The 27,047-nt window shown below is 27.2% G+C and overlaps 1 protein-coding gene across 3 annotated transcripts in view; it reads right to left on the minus strand.

Moving 5' to 3' along the window:
• Positions 1–27,047, minus strand: part of LOC136975081 (inactive rhomboid protein 1) — a 128,235-nt gene that overhangs the window by 809 nt on the left and 100,379 nt on the right. For all 3 annotated transcript variants that reach the window (XM_067270079.1, XM_067270080.1, XM_067270078.1), the window contains 5 exons: positions 9,655–9,794; positions 9,160–9,223; positions 2,222–2,392; positions 268–368; positions 50–203 (listed from right to left, as the gene is read on the minus strand). In XM_067270079.1, the coding sequence (XP_067126180.1) occupies positions 50–203; positions 268–368; positions 2,222–2,392; positions 9,160–9,223; positions 9,655–9,794 (630 nt within the window). The remainder of the gene's footprint in view (positions 1–49; positions 204–267; positions 369–2,221; positions 2,393–9,159; positions 9,224–9,654; positions 9,795–27,047) is intronic.

Here is a 27,047-nt window from a genome sequence, read left to right on the forward strand (position 1 = left end):
TCGGTTAGTAGAGAAGGATGTCCGAACGGGGAAAAAATTTTTATCTTACCTCCGCTCTGTACGGCACGAAGATGGCACTTGCCAGATTTCCCGCCACACCCGACATGATGTAGATGATAGCCATTCGTAATGGTCCTATAAGTTTCTCTACATCTCTCATAATTAAATATTGAACTATCACAGTTACTAGCAGGTGTATTATTCTAGAAAATAAATTTTCCATTATTTTACGTAATTTAATTAAATAAAAAATTGTATAATGCATACCCTGCATGTAGGAAAAGTGAAGTCCAGAGTCTGTAAAATTGATCAGGCACCTCTGGATTATAAAAAGGGATCATACCACAAACGTCATCAAGACATGATACCTATAAATGAATTAAACATTTGTTGTTTTTTTTTTTTACTAATTATCAATTATATGAAAGGACAAAAATATTTGAAACACTAATTTTCAATACAAAAGAATGAGAAGTTTTACAACAACGGTATCTAGGCTGGAGGTGTCCAAAATTAAAAGCTTATAATACAAGATCATCACATTTTTGGAGATTTCCTATTTTCACTAGTACATAATTGTCATTGCAGTAAATGGAGCATGTTATGGTTGGCCGAATTTAAATTAGTTTATGCATGCCCGAAGGGAAGGGAATGGGATCGATCCTCATTTGAATTCCCTCATTGGTGGAATAAAACTAAGAGATGGGAAGTTTTGGTTTCACAGACTAGAAGACACACAACCAAAAAAAAGTGCATGATTAATGAGATTGTGTGTCATTTATGTTACTAGCCTGTTTAATTGAGTTGCAAATTCCACATTTCGTGACTTTGTAGGCATAATAAACATTTGTGAACAAACTTCAAGTTCTCCAATACTTTTAAGCTAGCCGATCATATCCCAATTCTCTTGAATCTGGCTTTTCAAGCAGGCCAACTGCTTGGACAACTAGATTTTCAGATATGGCTCTATTGAATTTTTATGCATGGAAGTTTATTAAAGATAGTATGTACCAGAAAAAAAGTTTGAGATTTGGATGATTTAAAGCAGCGTATTGCAGCAGATGCCGAGAACACCTTGGGAGAGCTTGAGTATCGCACGTCATCTAAGTAAGCTTCACACGTCAAAACAAAAAATGTCCACTTTGAACTTTACTGATCTTCATAAAATTTTGGAGTTACTCTATAATACTAGTGACCAGATTTTCTGAACTTCAATCCAGGATACTCTAAAAACTGAAGGTAGGAAATTTAGGTTGTGAAGTTGCTGTTTGAATGATTTTGTTTCTTAATAATGTGGAACATTTTTTTTTTGGCAATGCCACTTGACAGTGTTCTGTTTTTGAAAAGCAAATTTTAATTCATAGTAAAAATTAAGAAATTGAAAATTTAATATTGAAGTTAAAAAAAATAAACTCACCCAAAATTAATTCTTTTTAAAATTTATGAACTATATACTTATACGTGAAAATGGGATAATCTGGGACACTTCCAAATGGAGACAGTTAAAAAAGTGACCAGCCATCCTTTTTTGTTATAATTAAAGTATAATATATACATCAGGATCTACTGTACAAGGTTTATGTATTTTTGAATACCTCTAGCCCAGATAACCTGTATATAAATAATCATTTAGACCAGTATCGCTGATTAAATGATTTTCTACTTAATACACAAAACACTTAAAATATCTACTTTGCTGAGGATAACGGTCAAGTAGTTTTTGACCTTATAGTACAAAAATAAAAACTGGAATCGGTCACAATTTGTTTAAAATATTTAATGAATTTTTTTTTTGTGTTCGTTTGGTATATTATGAAGTGTTCCATTTAAAAAAGTTGAAATACAATAATTCTTATAGGTAATCATCAGACATTATGTTGAAAATGTGGGGTTTTAAAAAAATATTCTTCAGCAAGCTTAAGGTGATCAAAAACTGTAAGCTTTTAAATATTAAGCATTATTGTCTTGATTCTGATTCACAAAATTAATATGTACAATTTCTGGAATTTGCAATTTTATTTACAAAATGTCCTGATATCTTTTGAATTCAGCTTTTTAAGTAATTTATTAAAGAAGCAATGCTAATGGTAAATTATGAATATGATATCTTAAATAGTCAAAATTCAATAATAAATACAATGTTTTTATTGAAAACAATAGTTAAAATATTTACAATACATCTGAAACATTTTTTAAATGTATTGGTAATATATTAACTTACTTGTGAACAAAGAGCTGCTTCTTCATGAAAGAAACCTTGCACAAAATCACAGTATTCTTTTGTAGTAATATGGCACTGCCCATATATACCTATACAACAAGGTCTAGCTATAACTTCACATGACATATGTGCTTCAGCTGCTTGTTCACTCATCACTGTATGCCTACATACCTGTAATATATAAAATTTATTTATATTTCAAACATCATAAAATTAATAAAGAAAACTTGCTAAATTAAAAAGTCTTGTACAATAAAGTTGTTATATGATTGAATTATGAGTTTACAAGAGAATATATTTTTCTAGATGGGTAGTGAATCCTGTGGCAACACTGGAAATTTTTCTAATTAATAATTTTTTTATTTTCAGGTAGGCATTATTTTGTTTTACTGTCTAAAACAGGCCTGGCCAACCCAAATTGTTTTGCGGGCCACTTTGATCATGCGTAACATTATGGTGGGCCACAATTTATGCAAACATGCTTTTAAAAAAGTAAAACAAATACAAAATGAATAAGAATTTATTGTTATACCAAGAGTTCGTACTCGTACTTGCGCATTATAACAATGACACATGCAAATTTTCATTTATTTAATTGTTTTGGTATACACAACGGGAAATAAAAGTTGTAAGATATATAATATCGCTTAGCGGGCCACACAATTTAACGTGACAGGCCGCGGGTTGGCCAGGCCTGGTCTAAAAGAAATACCTATTCCCAGCAAGTATGTACAAAAGTATAGTGAAATTATTTCATTTGGATCTACTAATGAAAATTTTGAATTTACTTCATGGTGATTTTGGGTTAATGTTACCCTATAGAAAATGGCGAAGCTTCCGGTAATCTCGAATCAGATTTCCAAGTGGCGTTGTTGATAGAGGGAGCTGTGATATATCACATTGTAATATGCAAATTTTTAAGAACAAAGCAACTAGTGAAATGATATCGTTGATTTAACGTATTGTGTTAAAGACTTATTGGATTTAGTTATTATTAATTTAAAATACTGTAATTCTAATTTAATTATTTGATAGCTGTAACATTAAATAATTAGGATTTGGTGATATTAATTTTTTAAAAATGAGTGATATTGATATTAATTCTGAAGAATTTTGGGTCGGATGCATCTCCCATAATTTTTATCAACTACTAGAATCTGAGTATTTGGAAATAGGTTTGGATCCCAGAAATGACAATGGATTTAAATTTGCAGTATGTTTAGGATTATAGCAAACTGATGACATGTGTAAGAAATGTTCAAAGGATTGCAAATTAGTATATCGAAATGATAGAAATTCATGTGTGATGCGATGTCAAAAATTCTGGAATAATAGTTCAGCCTTTGCTGGATCATTTAAAGGTAATTGTGGTAAAATTTCTTGGACTAAAATTTTGTATATATGGCATTATCTGGGATTGGAATGCTCTTCTACTACCTCAGATATTGTTGCAGGTATTTCTAACAAGGGTGCAGTTGACTGGTCTAACCATATACGTTATGTGATGCTAGTTGCTTTGCATACTATGACATCATTTAAAATCGGAGATCTGAATAAAATCATAGAAATAGACGAAACAGTTATATGTAAACGTAATTACGAAAAAGGACATAAACTAAAAATTACAAAATGGGACATAGGAAGGAACCTGAGTCTGTGCCTGCTGCTCCAGTAACTAAAATAATAAGAAAGAAAAAAAGGTAACAGAAAAAAATAGGCAAGAATTCTGAGAAACCAGATAAAAATATGAAAAAAAAAACGTCAATTTGTAATGTGGTGTGTCTTCCAGTAGAAACCAAACATCGGAAACGAGAAACTGATGCACAATAATGTAAGTAAAATTATTGTTTCATACTATTATTTATTTTTTTAAATAAACTAAAGTATAAAAACGATGTTTTGTAACTAATACATCACGGTCTCTATTTTCGATAATTATGCATTCATAAATGGTCGTCAAAATGGCAACCGGAAGCTCTGCCATCTTTAATACCTAGGGTAACATTAACCTGATTTGGATATTAAAGATGACATCTCATTGTTTATTCAATTAAATCTAAAACAAGATTCCAAACTTAAGGGGATGATTGATAAAGTGGAAAGAATTTCCTTTTGGTTATAATTTAGATGAATCAATCATTGAATTACAGTTTTCTCTAAATGTTCAAGTCTACAAGGACTTGAACATTTAGAGAAAACTTTGACACGATGAAGGCAGTTGCAGTGTTTCTCTGTAAGAATGGAATATATAACAATAATTTAAGAAATCAATCAAATCAAGAAAGGTTTGAATGTTTTTTAAGATAACAATTTAATTGTCCAGTCTTTCCAAATTAGCTAATCATGATGATAAACTTACATAGAAAAATATATCTCTGATAAGAGGGAAATACATGACATGGAGTTGCATAAATGATGTAGATTAGGACACCATTTTCCAGGGGAAAAAAATTGATTTTTTGTAGTTTTCATGGTCTTAGAGAGAGAAACTGAGAATCAGAAGTAATGCCTACAAACTAAACTATTCAAAATTTTTATTTTAGATAATCTTCCTTCTTTGTCTACAGAGAGTTTTCAGAATTTTTAGTAATGAATATAGTCAAGAATCCCAATTTAGAGAAGATATCCTTACATAAAATCTTCAATATTTTAAAACTATTCAATAGATCAAAATAACCAAGAAAAAAGTCTTTATACAGATTGTCTAAATTTTTCATTCTTTTGTATTAAATTAAGGTGCTTTCATGAATATCTTATTCACCAGTGAATATTTAGCAAGACAAAAGTTTCTGAGTAAGAGATTGCAGAGAACTTAGTTCTTTATTCTGTATGAACTAAACTAGAATGCACTTGCTCTTAAAACAAAAATAATGAACAGATTAAGACTTCAGAATGTGCTATTGCATAAAATCAAAAATTAACTCAATATCTAATAATATATTATAGTGTAAAACACTATTTAGGCTTGTAAATATGAATTCTCTATAAATTATCCAATCTATTCTTTTAACTCTTGGTGTGTTGCATGGCATCTCACAGTAAAAAATCTGAAAAAAAATTCTATCTTCCCAATTTTTCATCCTGGATGACATACAACTGACACCTTTTTCAGTGCATAAATACTTTTCCAGAAAAAAATACTGGTATCTGAGATGCCACACAACACAAGGAGTATAGTAACCATTGCATGAGAAATCTATGAGCATTAGGCTCGTGACAGTTGCCTTAAATAAGCATAATAGCAATTTAAAATAAATTTATTCTTATAAAAATACTGTTCCTTGCATTCTCTACTATTTCTTCATTGCTGCACAACAAAAACAAGTTGCAATTAATTTTGAATAGGAGAGCTGTGTTACGTGCAACAACGCAAGAAAAATTTTTTAAAAAATTTTCATTTTAACACCATAAACTTTAAATTGTAAAATTTTTGTTCATTTTGCAATAGTGTTACTTAGACATCATGACAAATGCATTTATTTGATAAAATTTTCATAATTTTTTAAGTGATAAAGCTAGTAATTTATGCAGTCAACATAACATGTGATTTCTTGCTAAAGTTTTGATCGTCCATGCATTATTTCTATTACTTCATTTCTCATTCCAGGTTAAACAATCATCAAAATGTTCTGATACTACTTGTAATATTTTCAACAATATTAATTTTTGAATTACGATAATCCATTTTTGATAACTGCATGACTATACTGCATAAACAAAAATTAACATTTAACAATCATTTTTGTCAAAATTATTTTAATTTTAATAAAACATTCTTTGGAATAAATTAAAACAAAAATATTGAAATTTTAACCATTTACAAATGAGATGGAAGCTTTAGTTTACAGGATAATAAAACACGTCATGGTTTTTTAACATTTGCAGTAGGGTCAGTGCTGACTCTGCTGCTAATTCCCTTTAAGTCTGGCACAAATTAGTCAACATTTCAATATGATATCAGAGATGGTTTTTATGGTCATGTCACTTTTCGTTTAATGATCTGTTTACCTTGTGATTTGCTCATGATGTACTTCTGAAGAACCAATGAACTATTGAACTCTTGAACTATTACCTGTAGTTCATAAAATGGTAACAATCAGTAACAACGATTTGTTGATGTTAGCTTCAAGCTGCTTCCATTTGTTGCCTATTTGGCAGAAATTTCATAAATAAATGAAAACAAAATTAGGGACCCAACAGAGAATGGATTTGCCATTGTGATATGTATATAGCTTTAATTTCATTGAAATTGATAGATTTTCATAAATATAAATTATAAACAGCTTTGTTTCATAATCCCAGCATAACAAAGACATGGCTGAAACATGACAAAGATCACAGCACAAATACTTGCTAGATTTTTGTGGCCTACAGTGCATGTTCCTTTTTTGCAATCTTTCAAATGTGTGCAAACATTTCTGATCATTGCCCAAAAAATTAACTTCTTGGATCTTGAGTTGTTACAGGGACTGCCTACTTTCGATTGAAGGGTTTGACGTAGAGCAATATTGAGTCAATGACCAGGTGATTGATGGATGATTGAACAAATTTTGTTTAATGTTGCCTTTGACCAGTTTGCTGTGATATCATCTAGATTGCACCGGGCTTTAAAGTAATGAAGTTTTCCTACCCTGACATTGAAAGACAACATAGCCCTCTCAAATTACAAACAAATTTGATGTCAATCCATGAAATCTAACATAATTTAGAACAAAGTGAAATTTGATGTGTTTATTTTATTGCTTTTATTGGACAAAATTACAACAAAATAAACCATAAATATGCATTTTTGTCAATCCATAAGTATTTTACATTGTTAGAAAGAAGACAAAATATGGAAATAAAAGATATAATCACAATTTCAGATGCAATTCCAATAATTTCACAATTTCAGAATACACAATAGCATGTTTATTCTGAAAGATACCATGCAACACAACTAAACCAGTTAACTTCATTCAATATGCACAGGATTAAGATCAAGATTAAACTTTTGTAAAAAAGAAAAATGTAAAAAACACTTTTTTTTACAAATCTGAAAAAGATTTAAGATAGAAGTTACATATACAGTCAAACCTGTTTTTATGTGGGGGATAGGGACCGCATTAAAAAAAATCTCACGAAACTTCACGAATGGCTGTAAATAATAGTTTTCGCGACACAATTAAAAAATATTTTTTTTATGCGGTCAACAGGGACCGCATAAAAAAAGTTTCACATAGAAAATAACTCAAAACCATACGAAATAGAATTTATTGACAACAGATGTCAGCACTTGACTGCATCGTCTGGTCTATCGTCTGTTTTACATATTTTTGTCCAGGTGGTGTTTTGTTGACTTAAAAAGTAAATTATTTCATTTTTCGCATATTCATGCAATAATATTACTATAATAAGTGCATTTATGCTATAATAAGTTTATTTAGCTATAATAAGTCAACGTAAGACATGACGAATCGCACGAGACTAGTCGCCAACTATACCGCACAAATTAAAAATTCGCATTAAAAAAATCGCACATAAAAAGAGCGCATAAAAACAGGTTTGACTGTATATTATCTGATAAAAAAAAAACCATCAGATATTGTCCAATCACTCACTCTATGACTGGATTATGCTGGAGTAAGATGATTGATTTATTATTTTATACATACAGGTTGTAACAAAACTATGCCAATATTTTATGAATAGCTTCTAGGGTCAAAAATAAGCTTAAAATCCTCTTTAAACATTTTAAAAAATTGCTTCATTTTCAAGATCTGGAATGCAAAAAAAAAAAAAAAAAAAACTTATCAAATTTCATGCTAAAGTACTAACAATGGAATTTTTAAAGTAATTTTGTATTTGCTTTTTATACTTCTGTCAATGGATTGTGGTAAGTAAATGCTGCCCAAGTAGGCCCTACTATAATGAATGAAAACAAAGCCTTATCCATTTTAAGAATTTGCAGTATCCATCCACTTTACAGTAAAAAAAAAAAAAAAATTGACAGGAAAGTTTTTCAATGTAAATTTACTTTGAATAACATTTTTATCTGTACAACATTAAACAGAATGATTTACAAAAACTGCTCAAAACGTCTTTCCCACTCACACATGTATAATGTGTGTGTGGGGAAAGACGTTTTAACAGGCTAGATCTCAAAAATGAAATGTGTTACTTAAAAAACATTTATAGAGGATTTTAAACTTATTTTGACCTTAAAATTTTGGCACAGCATTTTGTTACATCTTGTATATATGTAAGTAAATTATAGATTTGAGCTAATTTAAGTAATACATTAACTTAATGTTTTTGTATAAAAATATCCACATGATTTAAATTCAATTAATAACAATTATTGAAAGACGACTAATAAATTTCCATTAAAAAACTAACTGGTTTTTTAACAATAAAAATAATTTGAAACTAAACTAAAAATTAATCTCCAAAACACAATTCTAACAACAAATTTACTTTATTAATGTATATTGCCACGGCTCACTTTTCCCACCGTGTCATTCATGGTGCAGGGGTTAGCATCTTCGCCTATTGGAAGAAGGTTTCCGTTTCAAAACCTCTTTGATGTGGTTTTTTTTTTGTGTACACGTTCTCCTGGTCTGAGAACACATGTTAATTCGTTATCATTTACATATTTCAACCATGTCCTCACAGTATATAATCGCGAGCTTTCAGGTTGAGGGTGGTTATTATCTAGCACTGCAAGCTGCAGTGGTTATGTTCTCTAAGTGAATAAACGTCCCTTTGTGTTCCTAAAGACTGGTTGCTGTTTGTCTCTGCAACATTATTATTATTGTTTATAGATGTGAAAATCCAAGGATGATGAGCCAATAGACCCAAGAATGTTTGGTTAAAAAATAGTTTGTTGCTTATATTCCAACAAAACAATTAAATGTTTTTGATTGTTATATTTCAATATAATATAATAAATATCTTACTGGCCACTTCGTGATGTCATCTGGCCATTCATATGGATATGCAGATGCAGGTTCTTCACAATACCTGTAAAATAGAAATTAAATGTATATTTATTTTTATATTTATTATTAACATTATATGAAATTATGTTATCATTTCTTATGCAAAAATAATGAAAATGTGGAACTTGGAGTAAATAATTTTAGCCTCTCAGAAGCTTGAAACTTTTGAGTTTCTAGAAACTACATCATTTATAAAACAAAATGCTTTTGAGGCAATGAATTACATCAAAAACATTATTAGCAAAAACCAATGAATCATTGACAACAAACTCAGACTTTTTCACTAATAGTGCCATTGTTTTGTTATTTTATTTATCACATATCTAAAGTGACCATATATACTAAAACTAATATAATAACTAACTAAAACAACAAACACGAATATATAATTTTTCTACTGTTCAAATTTTAGATTACAATAGTATTAGAAAAATTTCATGTAATTATTTTTACCTTGGATCTTGACCACAAACTGAACCAGATAATCTTCTCTGTGGTGAACTCCTTTCAAAACCAATTCTTTTTGGATCGGATATCCACCTAGGAGGACCTGGCTGATTTATATCCCACTTTCTCCACGTAGAAATTACCTCCTAAATAAAATATATAAATTTTTAATTATGACTGAAAAAACAATAAAGTAAAAATTTCTTTATTACATTTAGAAAATTATTACAATAAACTATGAAATTAGAGGAATAAACAAGTAAATAAATAAAACTCAATATTTCTTAAAATTCAAAAAATTAGGTTCTTGATTCCTAATTGAAGTTAAATACACACATTGATTTATTTTTAATAGAGAGATTTTTTTGAATGGTACATTAAGTTTTTATTAGAACGTATAACAGATAAACTTTATTATTTTAAGTTCATTTTTATATTGATATAAATAGAAAATTTATAACAGATTATTGAGGAGAACATAGTAAATGCAATGATTACATTATAATCAATCGTCAATCTAATTATGCATTGAGAATTGCAAATTAACACACATTAATAAAATGCTATTCAAATAATTATTTAAAATAAATATTAATATAAAAGAAGAAGGAAAAAAAAATATATGTATATTGCTTAGTAAGTTATTTTTAAAAAATTACTGTAATGAATAATGATTTCTATTAACTCCAAAACCATGAAAGATGAATTTATTAGTAGAAATTTAATTTTAAAAATTAATGGTAACTGAATTTAAAATATTAATATATTAATTTTGTCATTCATTTTAAGGCAATCCATGGTAACAAAACATATACAAGTGTAATATGATTTAAAAAGTTTTTCTTGCTACTTTTCATTTATGTGATGCACTTTTGATTTCTGAATTCAAAGTCCAGCAATAGTCAGCCAACATTTGTACATGTTAGTGCAATACATTCTTTTTAAAATTTATTCACATTAGTGCATATTAAGAATATATCATTATTACTGAAAATTTTTCAAGAATGGGATGTTAAGGCCAAATTTGGAAAACAATTTAATAATCAGCACAAAAAATATATACAATACACTTAATAAAGTGTAAGGAAAAAAGTCATTTTGGCCAATGTTATTAACTTAAAAAAGAAATAAAACCCTTCCTTTTTTTTTAATTAATAATTTTTGGTGCATATTATGGTCTATCCTAAGTCATATTAACTTATCAGTACAAACATGCGGTCTATACGAATATGATGATAATGCACAAAGTACAGAATTTGTAGTTAGGCAGTAAAGTAGTAATTGGAAAGGAAAACATCAGAAATAAAATTTAAAGAATCTGAAGGGGTAGTTAAATATAACTAACTTGACTGTGCACACCTCACACATGAAATATTCTAATAAAGGTATCTCTTGTATAACTTGGCATTCCTACAACATAATGTTCTTACAATAGAGTCTGAGAATTGAAGACATTGGAGAATTACAAAAATGTCACATTTTTTTAGTGCAAACACCTTCATTCTATTTTCTTTTTTTATTCAAGCAAGTACGCATGTTGTCACATATTTGAAAATTTCAATATTCTAAAATCGATGGGCAATGTCATCTTGTGCCTTTCACCAGGTTTTCTTTAATGAGAATTGATTGTACAATATTTGTTCTTTGTCCTAGCCTCCTATTCTAGCTTTCATATAAACCAGGTGTCATTGTCATTGGTGATAGTCCGCACATGAACCCGATTGTCCCTGTTTTGTTTCTATAGATAAAATTAATATCTTTAAAAATTTAATCTTTTATATACTCTCTTAAGCAAACACAAACAAATGAAAATATCAGATTTTATGAAAACAAGTAGAGAAAAATCAAAATGTTGCTGATACTTCAGATTAAGGTCAACAGGAAAGTTCATATGACAATGATATTTTGTCAAAATGTCCTTGTTTAATGGTGTTTAGAAGTGAAGAAAAAAAATTAATGTTAATATGCAATACTTTTGATGTGACTGTTAGTTAATTATTGATTGCTTTAATAAACATATTTCTCTTAATTGTGAAAAAGAATAGTATACTTTTGCTAACCCTAAGTATAATCCTTTGTTTTGTATTGCATGGATTTTTATAACATGGTAATTAGATTTCACAAAAGTGCCATGTTATATGGGAATATCTGTATGTGTTTTGTGACACTAATTTTCAAATCCCTTGTGTCATGTACTGTCGCATGTTTATCCCCTCCCATCTAAAAATTGTGACATAATAGAAGCTAGTAAGATTTGCTTGCAGACAGAAGTACATATGCATTTCAACTTACAAATTTTAGTGTATACCTTGTATGGTACTGGTGTACTGGTGCTTTTAACATGCGTAATGTATATTTTCAGGCATTTTTACAGGCACACGTTTGTATGGATATTGAAATTTTAAATGCATATAAATCTAGTCCTTAATTGTTACATTTCAGAGATTTGTAATTTTGTGTTTAAAAAAATATTAATACAGTAATTCCTTCATTTAAACAACTAATTGGTTCTAAAAAAAAAAAACAGTGTATAAATGGCACCATAGAAAGTTGTTTAAAATAGGGAAGCTGTTCCTTATTCTCAAATAAAGCATTTTACTCTTAGTGGAGTAGAAAAGTTTTAACTAAAACATTTTTAAATATAGCACATGAATCAACTTTATGTTGTTTCATGTGCTACAGTTAAAACCTTAGCATGTTATTCCATGTTTTTGCAAGCTATGTTAAGCAAATTTACCAAGATATGTAGAATACTACCCTAGTAAAAACATATATTTGAAAATGTATTTGAAACACTGAAAATGAAATAATGAATTAACATTAAACTTTGCTGTAAGCTTAATATCTTGTAGTAAAACTCTAAAAATGCTAAGAACAGTCTAAGATGAAGACACCATGTCAAAGATCCAAATACAAGAGTGATTCAATTACCATATTTACTTGCACATAAGACGATCTCGCATATAGGATGAGGTGTGACTTTAAAGATCAAAATAAAGAAAATTAGATTTATTAATACAGTTCTAATTTTATTTTGTTTAATCACAAATAAAATATCAAATGCACATAAATGCACACATTGTCCCACAAAAATTACTGGCATTTCAAACTTCAAGGAAAAATCTTGTAAAATGGACAACATAATTTGTTCATGTACAGCTGGACAACTGGGAACCTTTTTTGCCAATTTTTAACAGTTGAATCCACTCTTCATTGATTACACTTATGAGTTTCACCAAATTCTGATTTCCAAATAATCATCTTGTTTTCATGTGGGAATGAATTAAAATTTATATCGGTCTCCCGTGTGATTTTGGAATTCAATTCAAAAGCTTGGCTTTTCCTATTGCTATTCATCTTTACTCGTGTCAATACACAAGAACGATTTAGATGACCCAGATAAAATACTTCTGTTTTTAAACACCAGAAGGTGAGAATCTGGTAAAAACTGCAAATACACAGTTTACAAAAATTATTGCAAAAATGAAAAGAATCCTTCGCTTGCACATATAGGGTGACTTAGGTTTTTGAAGCAGTGAAAAATGAATAAAAACCTTGTCTTATATGCAAGTAAATATGGTAATTCAAAGAAGTTAGGAAAGATATGGAAGATGACCCATATTCAGACAGACCAGTGATGGCACATAATGCAGAGATAATTGATAGAATTTAGGAAGAAATTAGACAAGACTGTCAGCAATCAAAAGAGAATCAGACAGTCTTTTGATTGCTGTACATAAAATGATTCCATGACAATCTCAAGATACACTGCATGTGTGTCATGCATCAAGCCTTCAAAGTCCAAAATAGAATTTTTATGTGATCATAGTCATCCTACTCTCCTGAACTATGACTGCAACAAATAATAAATGCTTCTTTAATCTTAGGAAGAGATTAAATGGGTGTTGTTTTGTAACATTGCAAAAAGTTGAGTGTGTTGTGCTATAAACTTTTTTTTAACATATGTACAAAAACTTTGGTTTCAGGACTGCTTCTGGTCATGGTATGGATGTTGGGAAAAATGTGATAGCAAATGGTCATTATTTCAAAGAAAATGCATTATAATTTATTACATTTACTCTCACAATAAAACTAGTTTTTCCTGTTTTATTTCTGAACCTTTCTTGTATAAGAAATGCTGTAACTTCAAAAATTTTACTTTTTTATATTTGATATAATATTAATTATTCAAAAAAAAAAAACTATAAAAATCTGTGTATTTTATGTAATATTGTGACGAGCAGATCTGCACATGCATATATATGTATGAGCTGAATAATATACAGTGGGTGATTTTGTCTTGGAACTGATTATGTTCATTAACCAATGTTTACTACCTGAATTGTTTGTTAACCAATTATCGATTTACCACAGATTTTTATGGGAATTTGATTAATTCGTCTGAAGACCCCAAAAAATAAATAAAAATACATATATACACAGTCTTGCATTTTTATCAGTCATGTTTTTTTCTGTTTGTGGGATATTAAAGAATCTGTCTAATGTTGATTGCTTTTCTCTCTTCTTCAGGATTTTTGGAAGTAGTTTATAGCATTGTTGTCATTGATATCTGCAAGTGCTATTAATCTCAACTTGGTTTTGATGCTATTCTAAGACCATTGTGCTGACATCCTCCCACTTCTTCAAAAGATCTTTAATAGCAGATATCAGCATTGGTCCTCTTTCGTCTTCCTCTTTTTCAGAAGAAAACACATCTTGCTGAGTTTCTTCTGTTGTCAGATCAGTTTCAGGTACCATTATGAGCTCTTAAATGTTCTTTGTTTCTCAGATGTGATTTTCATTACTCCTTTAGCTGCTTGAGTCTTCTTGATTATATCTTTCTTATTAAGATTGTGCCTACTGTAGACCTGTTTAAGCCACATTGTCTAGCAACATGATGTTGCTAGACAATGTGCCCACTTTCTACTTTGGCTATTAAACACTTGCCTTTTGAAAATAAAAACTGACACAAAACTTAACAAGTGCCCGCCCAACAGTCTCATGAAGATTATAAAAAAATTCTTTGTCAGAAAGGTAAACAAAAGACTAGAATTACAAGGGAGAGTTTCAAAGTTTGGAGGAATAGCCTACTATCTGATCAGTATCAAGTTGAACGTCGATGTCAACACCTCCCGCACTCCAAAAGGTTTCGAATTGTCACCTGGAGACAAGGGAAGACCAATTTATATTCACTATTTTACGTTGCTTCTTGTGTTTGTTCAGTGAGATGTTTGTTATCCGAACATAAAAATCTTTCGCGAAAGTGTTCATTGTCCAATTTTGTTTGCAGTCTGAACTGTTTGTTAACCTATCACCCACTGTATAGTAATTTAGTATAGTTGTGGCAAAAAGATGATTTCAACTGATCTGATCAGTCATTTCATTTTTGTGAATAAATAAAGTTTTGGAAGCCAGCATCTATTGAAGCTTATAAAGAAAATGTGATGCTGCATTCTAAAATATAATACTTCAATAAAATACTGGCTACATAATAAATATATAGGACTCTGCAAGAATTCAGGAATAATATTCTCAAGCATCTTCACATAGTTTAGATTTTGCTTATAGTGTTTATTTCTATGACTTTTCACTTTAAGATAAACTGTGCTAGTGATTTTTCAAAGTTAAAATGTGTTGTCAAGAGATAATTAAAATAACAGCCATTAAAATTTTATATGGAAAGAATTAAAAAAAAAGAATCATTACACACAGCAACATTTCAATTATATTCGAAAATAGCATATTGGTGAAAATTTCATCTTCTATATTCAATTCTTTGAATTTATCATATTGATATAAAATAAAAACTTTACTAATGCACTTTCTTATTCCCCGTCTTATACTGTAATATAAATGTCTTGATGCACTTTTAAAGCATATTTAATTTGTAAAAATATTAAAATACTGTATTTTAAAATACTCATTTTCAAATTAATACATATTACTTTACTGGAGTATCATAAAACTGAAAAGTGTTTTATATCTATTTTTTAGTTTAATACCCTATTATAGCAATATTTATTAATTAAAGTTATTTATTCTATAAAACAAAAACAATTGTCCTAAAACTTATGAAAATGGTAATATAAAGTTTATTCCATCAAGATAAAATTAGTGATATTGTGTGCTTATACCATATACAGTATCATATTATGAGTAATAAATATTTTTTAATGAATAATGAAATTTTTAATGAAAATGGTGTTTATTTTAACTAATATATCTATAATTAAGCTTAAACAACATATGATCAGAAACTACAAGTGACAAGTTACTTCATCCACAAATAATTAAGCAATAAATTGCATTTTGACAGCTAATGATAAACAAAACACATAAATGTTCAAAAATATGAATACACATTTCTAACTTGTTAGAATTTAATCAAATTATTTTATGCTTAAATTGTTTATTTGCAATTTTTTTTAAGCTTACACAGCACAATAAGGCTGAATTTTAATCACGAGAATATAAAATATGTGCATTACATTTAAATTTTATTCACTTCAATTAAAACACATTTTTTTTCTTTCTTGCTATAAGATCTTCATATTTTAGTATAAGAAAAAAGAAATATATAAACTGGGACATGTAGTAGAGTTTCTTGTTCATATTTATTAACACGTTTAAAAAATATAAAAATAAATAAATACATTTTTAAGAAAAAATGTTAAAAATTTAATAGCTAGATAGTGTATAAAAATATAGTAAAATGCATCATAAATTAAAATAAGTAATGTCTTTAAATAAATTCAATAAATATATAAAAAATGCCACAATACAATTAAAATTATTGTTATACAGAAAGAAAGAAAGAAAACAAAAGGCTAACAACAATTAGTCAGCACAGAATAAATAATTTAACAAATTATGTTGAAAAGTTTCATAGCAAATCTTATTTTGTCGACGATAAATGATAAGCCAATAATATCAGTAGTTTTTATTTTACGATAATGATATCAAATTTGATAAATTAATAATAAGTATAAAAACAAATGCAAAAAAAAGTCGTTTTAAAAATATTTCAACTTAAAAGGTCTATATGAGTTATTTCATTAGGTTTATGGGGTACAATGAATTAGTATGACCTAGTCACATACTTTAAGTCAAGCAATAAATTTGTTTTAACTTATATAAGCCATATAAGTATATTAGCTTGATATTCTAGAACAACAAATTTTTTGGTTCCCTCATTAACAGTACGCATTAAATTTTTAAAAATTGTCTGAAACTAAATAAAGCTTATTTTATGAACCTTTTCCATTTTATGATAATTCCAAATAATATCTATTACAATTACTTATTGATAAATAACATTACTTGATATGATTCTCTTACCAATTAGATATTTGCTTAGACTTAAGTTGATGTTTTATCCATGTATATTTGCTAGCTAAAAGCTTTATGAATATGAATTAGAATAGACAATAAATTCTGAATAAAATAATTCAAATATATTTTGTTTACTTATTGATAAGTGTTTAGGTACAAATTGAACTGTCACACAAATTTTCTTCCAAATTATCATAAGCTAATTTAGCTTTTGATAAAGTTTGTTTTATAATATTTTCCCATAAAAACCTACTAATGTGACACCATAACGTGACATATGATTGAAAGATGAATAAAATAATTTTTATACATTTTTCTTAATAATTTTCATTATATTATATAATCTTCCCCATTTAGAAAAATATTTTATTTTCATTTAACTATTACAATATTGTAAAGTAAGTTTAAATGATTTTTAAATGCTAAAAGTTTGCTGTTTGAATGTTACCATTGAAGCAATTAATTCATTCATTAGTTTTTTTTTTTAATATTACAACCAATAATTTATTTTAAAAATTAATTAATTAATTTCTTTAAAGAATTTTGAGCTAACAGCCAAATTCTTTCAAACTCAAAAATATATAAATTGAAAAAAATTCTAATAGAAAATTCAAGAAATGGCAGCCTCATTGCATTGTTTATATACTTTACAATGAAACATTAGAGTAATTACATTGAAATTGTAAAGATTATTCCTAATTATTCCTACTAATCTCTGAGATAAAAGCAGTAGCATCCAATTCAATACATTTATAAACTTCTCTCAAAACCCTATACATTAGTATAAAGTCACACCAACTGCCATATAAGATTAGGCTATTTTAGCGTGATCTTCCAGAATATTCTAAAATTCTTTAATTAAATTTAATGAGATGGCACCTAACGCCTCCCTCTAGGAGCAAATTAATTAGTAATTAAAATTATAATTGCTGGTAAATAGCCCAATCTTATATGGCAGTTGATGTGGCTTTATACCAATTCAATACATTAATAAAAAATACAAAATAGACATCTATATATTAAAAATATACATATTAAAGTATATTATTATATATGTTTCATAGTAATGATATTCAGTCAGAAATGTTTGCAACAATGACTTTTTTACATTATAAACATTTAATTGACTATGCAAATTTTTCTTTGCAGTATACATAATTATTTATTAGCAACTTTAAAAAAAACTAAATGAAAATTTTAAAAGATTAATATAAATGATATAACATTAAATTATATTGTCTTTTATAAAAATAAATTATCTTTTAAATAAAATTTTGCATTGTAATTTTTTAATATCACAAAGATGGAATAACTAACAATTTATCCATATGATGTAAACAGCCTATTGCATCCTTTTCCCCATGTTATGGTAACATATTAACAAGAGGCCTCTGACCAACCTGACTAGAACAAAAGGCCAGACTATTAACTACCTAGTTCCCATCATACTTGACAAAAACTATCTAGTCAATAAATAATATGCATTTTGTTAAGATTATATTATTAAGATGATTGAAATTGCAGGAAGGAGCAACATGTTAAATCTTATATCAATGGAAATTAATATTCTGCAAGACCTTTTCCAACTGCTCTTGATGTATTTAGGGTACAAGATTGTTATCAAGTGATGTGAAACTACAATTAAAGATTTTCTTACTGTCTGAACATTTTCTTCAGTACACAGTTCTTGAAGTATCATATTTGTTATATATAAGTATCATAGTATGTTAATTTGGAACTTTATGTCTATTACACTTCCATACTTTTACTTACCCAGTCCAAAATTTCATTGCATGATGGAATTGGACTATGTCTAGAAACATTAATTTAAACCATAAACAAAGTTTGTCATTTGGAAAGATTATTGTCTGTAATGAAGAAAAAAACTGTAATTTTGTATGTTAGTAATTTACAATGAAGAGATAGAAGTATAAGTTCTAAAATAGCATCAAATTCTTTTATGCATGTCAACATCATTTCTAATCCCCACTCCTCAAATAGAACAACATAATGTATTAGTTGATTCTGCACCAATTTGTTTAAATGATATACTATAATTTTTTTTATCAATTGCCCATTATTAATTAATGAAATTGATTAAAATACTGACTTGAATTTATAAAATAACATTTTTTTTTATAAATCAGCAAACCAAACAACACTTTAATTAAACTCCAGCTAGCATTCACAGCCCTTTTTAAAGGCCAACATCAAAGGATTAAAAACATTAGCTAGTGTTTAATTAAAGCATTGTTTGGTTTGCTGATTTGTGAGAAGGTTATTATGTAAGTTCAAGTTATTATTGAAAAAAATTAATAATCAAAAACATAATGAATCACAGTTCCATCTATTAAAATTATAGTTAAACTTTAATTTTTGATATATATTTTTTCCATTAAATTTGAAGATGTCTATTTTGCTTTTTATTTCTAAAACAATTCTCTGTGCAATTCAATATAATTAATGCATCATACAGAGCAAATAATTTTGCAGTGATGCTGTCATTCCATTATTTTCAATTAATTTCTTTGTACACAAAGGTGTGGCTAAACTTTTTACTATTTTCAATTACTCTACACATTTAGAAAGTGTGAGAAAAATTAAGTTATATCAATTGGCAATCAATTCTTATAAATAAAACTTGTTATAATTTTTAACATTAAAATATTAAATAAAACATCAACATATTTTTATTTGTAGAGTTTTAAGATCAAATCATCTTTAAAGCTCTAATTTACCTCAATTTTATTACATTCAATTAGGAACCAATAAATTATAGAAAAACTATTTTTATATAGTAAAATAGGAGCAAAATATCAAAATGGAATAATGAACATTATGATAATCACTACTTATTTCTTATATTAAATACAGTGGAGACCAGTTCTAAATAAAAGCAAACAAACAAACAAAAAAAAAAAAAAAACAGTTATAATAAAATGAATTAATTATATGCCAATATAATTAGTTCACCATACTAAAAAGACAATATTTTTATTTCTCAATTTTGCATAAATTTAGTGGAAATAAATTTCATTGAATATCCTTTCATGATAATTCATTTAACCAAAATTTTGACTTTATCTGAAACTCAAATTTTTGTTTAATTAAATTCACTCCAAATAATGATTAAAATTTCCAATAACTCAACTGAAAGTATTTAATATTTTCATTTGACACTTTGAGCTTCAAAGATGACACATATATATGATTATAAAAATATTTTTAGAACAGTTACTACTTTGGAAGTTCTTTGATGACAACAAAAATTCAAAAAAACATTAAAAAAATTAAAATATTTTAGTTGTTTTTAGTGTTTTTTTTAATTGTTTTAGTTGTTAAATACTAATTTTATACTTGTCTAAGCATAAAATTATTATTTTTACAAGACTTGCAAATTAAATTCCAAAATTTATTAGTAATTGCAAATCTTGTAAATTTAATGGAAAAACATATCAGTAGCTTGCAATTACTATGAGTTCAAACAGTATGAAATTCAATTTAGTATGAGTAATGAATTGACACCAGGTTGCAATTCATACAAGCCAAAATTCAATTTAATATAGTTTATAATTGACATCATCCTGCATATAATCAATTGAATTTAGCTTATAGCATTTAAAGTCAAAGGGCAGTGTTGCTGATGCATCAGTTAGTATTCAGCTGCTGTCCTATATGAAAAAAATAAAATAAATAATTTCTGACAAAGCTTTAAAATATTTCAGAAAATAAACATATAAATATATCACTCGTAAAACCAACATCAGCATATAACAAGAAAAAAGAAAAATTTACGAACATTTTCGTCTATGTGAAATAGACATCCTCGGGTATAAACAATATCGGACAAACAGCTAACCAAAAATAGAATGTTTTTTAAAAATTCGAACTAACTATGTGATTCAAATACATTACATTAAAATTTATATGTTCAGAATAAGAATTTATTTTTCAAAATTTCAAAATTTAAATGTTTTGAAAAATAAATTTGAAGATAGAAGCATTAGAGAGTGGAACATTTAAAAATCAGAATTGAACCGAAAAAATTTGTAGAACACCTGAAGACGACCCTAGAAATGGGTTGAAAACATTAGTGATATGTTCTAAGTATTACCCGCAAAGCTATACAAGGTTAGGGAGACGTATTTGTATTATTGCTTTGTTCATTGGATAGATTTGATATTTATATCAATTATTTTTTGTCACTAAAATTAATTTCTTTGTTTTGCATTACTATGGCAATGCTTTTCATTTAGCTTACTGTTTTCCTCCAGGGACTGATGATGATATGGTAACTAAAACATTTATTCAGTTATGTATATTATTAGGTAATTTTATTTTTCAAATAAATCAGTTATTTATGTATTGATGTTATATAATTGTAAATTTCTGAAGATAATTCTTATCTCAACTTTTATGATTTAAATCTCATTTTTAAAATAACACTTTAAAGTATAAAATTTAAAAAATAATTATTGGTATCATTCCAGTTTAATAGTTTTGATAATTTCTTTCTATAAATAAGTATAGCTCTCAAAATTAACAACTACATAACTTTTTGTTGAAATGTAAATTACTTAAAAACAAAAACTTTATCAAGGTGTTCTATTATAAGATAATATTACATTTCTGAAAAAATAGCATAATGATGATATTTCAAATAAATATATATAATTGATCAATAGATAAACTAATCGAGAAAGTTAGGATTAAATCATTATATTATCCTTTTAGAGGTCAGTTGGCTGACATCTAAAAACAAAGATAATATTTTAACCCTGAATTTCTCAACTAAAACATGAGTAATGCTCCGAAGAGCAGTAAAATAATCTTGGATAAATTAATTTTTAATAAACATACATTTATAAATATTAAGTAACAAAAATTCAATTGATATAAAAACTTGAAAAAACTAAAAAAAAGAAAAACAACTAGAACATTATCTTTTATAATATCACTGTATTCTATTATATATTTAACATTGCAGATAAATTTTCATTTTACTCATAGCTATAGTTTCTTAAATAACCCTATTTTCATCCTATTATAGAGAAAATGATTTTATTCAATATTAAGAATTTCCTTCCTATATCATTAGAATGATTGTCAGGAATTTGAACCAGATTAATATTGTAAAATTAAAACAAGACTATAAAAGACATTATAAATCAATTTACCATGAAGAAATCATTGTCTTTTATCTGCTCTGACTGACTAATAATTATAGTGTTAATATCTTTTTGTCTTCATAACTAATAACATTTCTAAAATACTCAAATGTTAACTGAAATTTTAGAGTAAACTTTAAGTTAAAAAATTTTAATTAACAAACCATTAAAACAATATTGTTGGAACTGATGATACTTTTACAGAAACAGTTAATAAAAAATAATATATAAATTATACTTATTCAAAATGTAATTAAAAACATATAAAATGAGGAATATGTGGTTTTTTACTTTAACAATTTCATTAAAAATAAATTGAAAATAAAGCAAAATTTAAAATATATCTAAAAAATTAATTAATTATACTTTAAAAGATTGATTTATATATTAGCCATTGAAATATAAGTAAAAATTGAAATAAAAACAACACACTTATTAAAAATGTTGATATAGAAATTTTGTGTGTATTAAACTAACTCCATGTAGAAGTTTTTCAGTTTTTATAAAAATCAATAAGATTAATGAACTCAACTAACTAAAATCACAAAGTTCGTTCATTTAGTTTAACATGCAGAATTCATAAACAAAATATACAAATATAAATCTTTAATCAAAATTAATCAATCTTCTTTTTAGATTTTTTTTTAAATGACCAAAATTTTGCTTTTTCTTTACTTTATTGTTATGTATTTATCTTCTATTTATATTTTGTTTAAAAGTTTGGGTGTAAATAATAACAATTTAAAAAACATTGTTTTGGTAACTTAAAATTTATTCTAAAGTTTCAAAATGTTCAAATGCTTCTATTTATACAATTACTTCTGAAAATCTATATGCAATGAAAATACTCAAGATAGATGAAACTCTCAATTATTAATAAAAAGTCATTTTAATAGCTATCATTTTCTGTTGCTTTCTTTTTATGAAACTCATTTATTATATAATTGAACTTATTGTATTTCTGCACATATTAGAGCATGATATTTTATCCAAGTATAAGAGTGTGCTCTTATAAACAATGCAAAATTGGCATATATTTCACAAAGTACCTAAAATCTTGCTGTTTTTAAAAAATGTTTATAGTATTGAAAATATTTTTTAACTTTTGTCTTTTTATTTTTAATAATAGTTTCACAGAGATGTCACTGAATGATTATTGTATTAGTACATTTATATTTAATTTACATTGACACATTAGTATTCTTGTTCTCATAAGCCAAAACAAGCTGCATACAAGAGCATGCTATTATATGTGAGATACTCTTTCACAAGCAAAGCATAATGTATGTTTCAAAAGTAAAAGAAACAAACAAATTTTTACATATAAGACAAGCTCTTATATACAGGAAAACACAGTAAAGTAGCATAAAAACAGATGTATTTTTTTAATCAAAAATAATACAAAAATCAAAAGTATTTTTTGTGTGTGTAAATTCAATTTTGAATACACCAAATAAATTTTAAAATTAAATGCCAAATGAATCTTTAAGAATGAAAATATTTTGTATATTTGTGAAATTCTGTATTTGGACAAATATAAAATAAAGAATTTTTGTTTTGTTTTAATGAAGTAAAATTTGCAATTACTAAGAAAAAATGAAACATCACATAAAAATAGTAGGATATAAAGAAATGAAAATCTAGAAGACAGATAAAAGCTCTCTTGGAAATACAAAAGAAATAAGAGAGATTTAGTATAAGATTTATGAGTGAGAAATAAGCAACAACTGAGAAAAGAAACTCAATTATACAAAAATTAGATAATAGAGAAAAGCCGATTAGTGCTTATCAACCTCCTTTAATGCTAAACTAAGGTGACCAGATTTCAACATTGGTAAAGCAGGACAAAATTCATGGGCAGGGGGAGGGGGGTTGTCTTGTTAAAAAAAAATTGTTCTAGAACAACAAAATTTTATCATAAAAAAAAAATGCATAAATTGTATTATATTTTTTTAATTTCAACATATGTAAAATTTACAAATATAATAAATATATATACTATTATAAATTTTTAAAAACTCTATTCTTTTACATATTTCTCATTTGAGTGAATTTTTTTAAATAAATTGCTGTCATTGTTTAAAATGTCATAAAATTTTTCACAAGAATTTGTTAAATTATATTTTACACATAATATTGCTTTTATAGTCTCAACACTTAATTGTGATTCGTGGGATGTCTACACTTTATTCACGGTAGAAAACATGCATTCAGTCGGGCATTTCTTCCTGGTAAGGACAGTGCATATTCCACAATTTTTAATGTGTTATTTTATGGAACATAGTTTGTTTCAAAATGATGAAATATTTCTAGCCATTTGTTCTCTGTTGAGATTTTTGCTGATGCCCAAGATTTAACCTTTTTTTTTTATCAATATATATTTTTAATAATGATACTTCATTAAAAAGATCATTTTCGGAAATATTGCTATCTGGAAAATGTTGACTAATGTGATCGAATAATTTTTGCACATCTTCCCAATTAAGTTCTTGTTTTAACATGACCCAATGAAAATGTTCAATATCATTGTAATGTCCCAGAAAAGAATGCCCGTTGTTCACACACACAGCCCTCAGGGTCACATTCCTCTCTTTTCCTCTAAAGGGATTGGTCACAGCCACCCAAGTAGGAAGGGTTGGAAAGAAAATTTCTATAAGGGACAAAATATATATCTAATATGGTGTACAGCCACAATACGAAACAATCTTTACTGGATCTTAAACATAAGTTGTAAGTTTATGACATGTAATTGACAAAAATTTAATCCTTCCAAAAAGTTGGAACATTTTTAAAAAGCCGCAGGATGCGGGACAAATTGTTAAAAATCGGAACTGTCCCATCAAAAGCGGGACGTCTGGTCACCTTATGCTAAACAGGAAATTGAATTTAGATTTAGATTTACTTTAAGAATAAGTTAATCTAAAACTTTATAAAATAGGATTATCTCAAATGATAAATTGAAATATTTAATTCAGAGATTGAAAATCTTATAAATGCTAAAAAAAATAAATTATACACGATAAAATTTTATAAAATGGCATTATAATTCAAATACAATTAAACAACTGTAATATATGTATGAACAAAATAAAAACACTTTCTTAAAATTATATTTAAATATTAATAAAAAATGATATATGATCTAAATAAATTTGAAAATTAAATTTTTACTTATTTATGATTATTATTTATGAGTATAATATAACATTATTAGAAAAATAGATCAACTAATTAATTTTAAAATGGATTGATGTAAAAAAATTAATTTTAAGTAACAACTTGAAAAAAAAACTCATTCTTCTTCTTCCTAGCGTTGAGGTTCTGCTTCTATGCAGGGTCCGCTTTCTTGCATGCCCTTCTCCATATGGTACAATTCAATGCATCTTCCAGAGTGAGGTTCACCCTCTCATGTCATCTTGCAGTCAATCCATCCACCTCATTTTGGGGTGCCATCCAGGTGGGCTGAGTTGTAATGCTGTCTTCGCTACTGAGTGTTCATCAGTATGCATGACATGGCCATACCATCTAAGTCTTGCTTCCTGCATCTTTTCAGATATAGGGGCCACTTTCATGGATCTTTTGGATGTCTTCATTCGGGATGTGGTCAAGTCGGGTAAAGCCGAGGCACCAGCAAAGCATCTTCATTTCCATGGTATGGAGAATTTGTTCGTGGCGGGTGCTTGATGGCCAGCATTCTGACCCGTATAGGGCCACTAGGCGGATGACAGATTTGTAGACTTTCACCTTTAGCCGGGTCTGCATACGATGGTCACAGAGGATGCTAGTGCATTGCCACCACTTTAGCCAGGCTGCCTTGGCTCGCGTCTTTGCATCAAGGGTGATTTCACCATCATTGCTGATGAGTGAGCCAAGGTATTTGAACTGAGTGGGCTTCTTAAGGTCTTCTCCCTTAATGTTAATTGACCCGTTGGTCTGGACCCCACACTCTAGGTCTCAAAACTCAAAACTCATTAATATTGGTAAATCTTCTTATTCTATAAAAATACTTTCTAATAACTAACTTATATCTTTATTATTAGTAACAGCCTTTCTTGTTCTGCAGCCTTTTCTCTAGAACAATAATGCCTCAATATGGGATTATAAATAACCCATTTTATTCTATCAATTGCTTATTTTATGAGTGGGAAGATATTTATGATTAGAATTAGAAAAATGATTCATTGATCCCCCCTTTCACTACAAAAGAAAAAATTGCAAAATAAAAAAAAATGTATAACTGGTAATACAGACATTTTCTTTGAAAAAGTTATTAAATTATTGTTAATTAAATAAAAAAAACTCTTATTCACTTCATGAACAGTTCATTTTTTATTGTATTTTAAAGACAGTTGATTTGGAATTTACCTTACAATAAAACCTTTATAATGATGAAAAAAGTGAATATCTCTATAGAATTTAAAATTAAAATTATATTAGTAAAAAAATTCAATGATTAATCAATCACATTTAAATATATAATACATATAAATATAATCATTGCATTTACTATTTTAAGCATACAGAAATATTAGAAGAAGCATATTAGAAGAAGCATACAGAAATACTGTTTTAAGCATACAGAAATTATTTATGACAATGAAATATCAATATTAAATAATAAACATAAATCTTTATATTGAAGAAATTTCTACATTTTATCAATGACCTGAAAATATTTATTTTTAATAATTTTATTAAAACTGCAGATAAAATAAATTTAACAAATTGTTAATTTTGATAAAATTTAGCCATTCTAACAAAAATGTTAATAAGATGAAATATTAAATTAAATTAGGAAAAGTCATTTCTTAAAATATGAAAAAAAATAATTTTAATACATTTTTTATATTAAAATTAATATTTTTTGTTGTAACTGGTTTCCACTGTAGTTTCAATTAA

Source organism: Centruroides vittatus, unplaced genomic scaffold (genome assembly GCF_030686945.1).
Source record: "Centruroides vittatus isolate TY-2023 unplaced genomic scaffold, ASM3068694v2 contig_364, whole genome shotgun sequence".
NCBI classification, from domain to species: Eukaryota; Metazoa; Arthropoda; class Arachnida; order Scorpiones; family Buthidae; genus Centruroides; species Centruroides vittatus.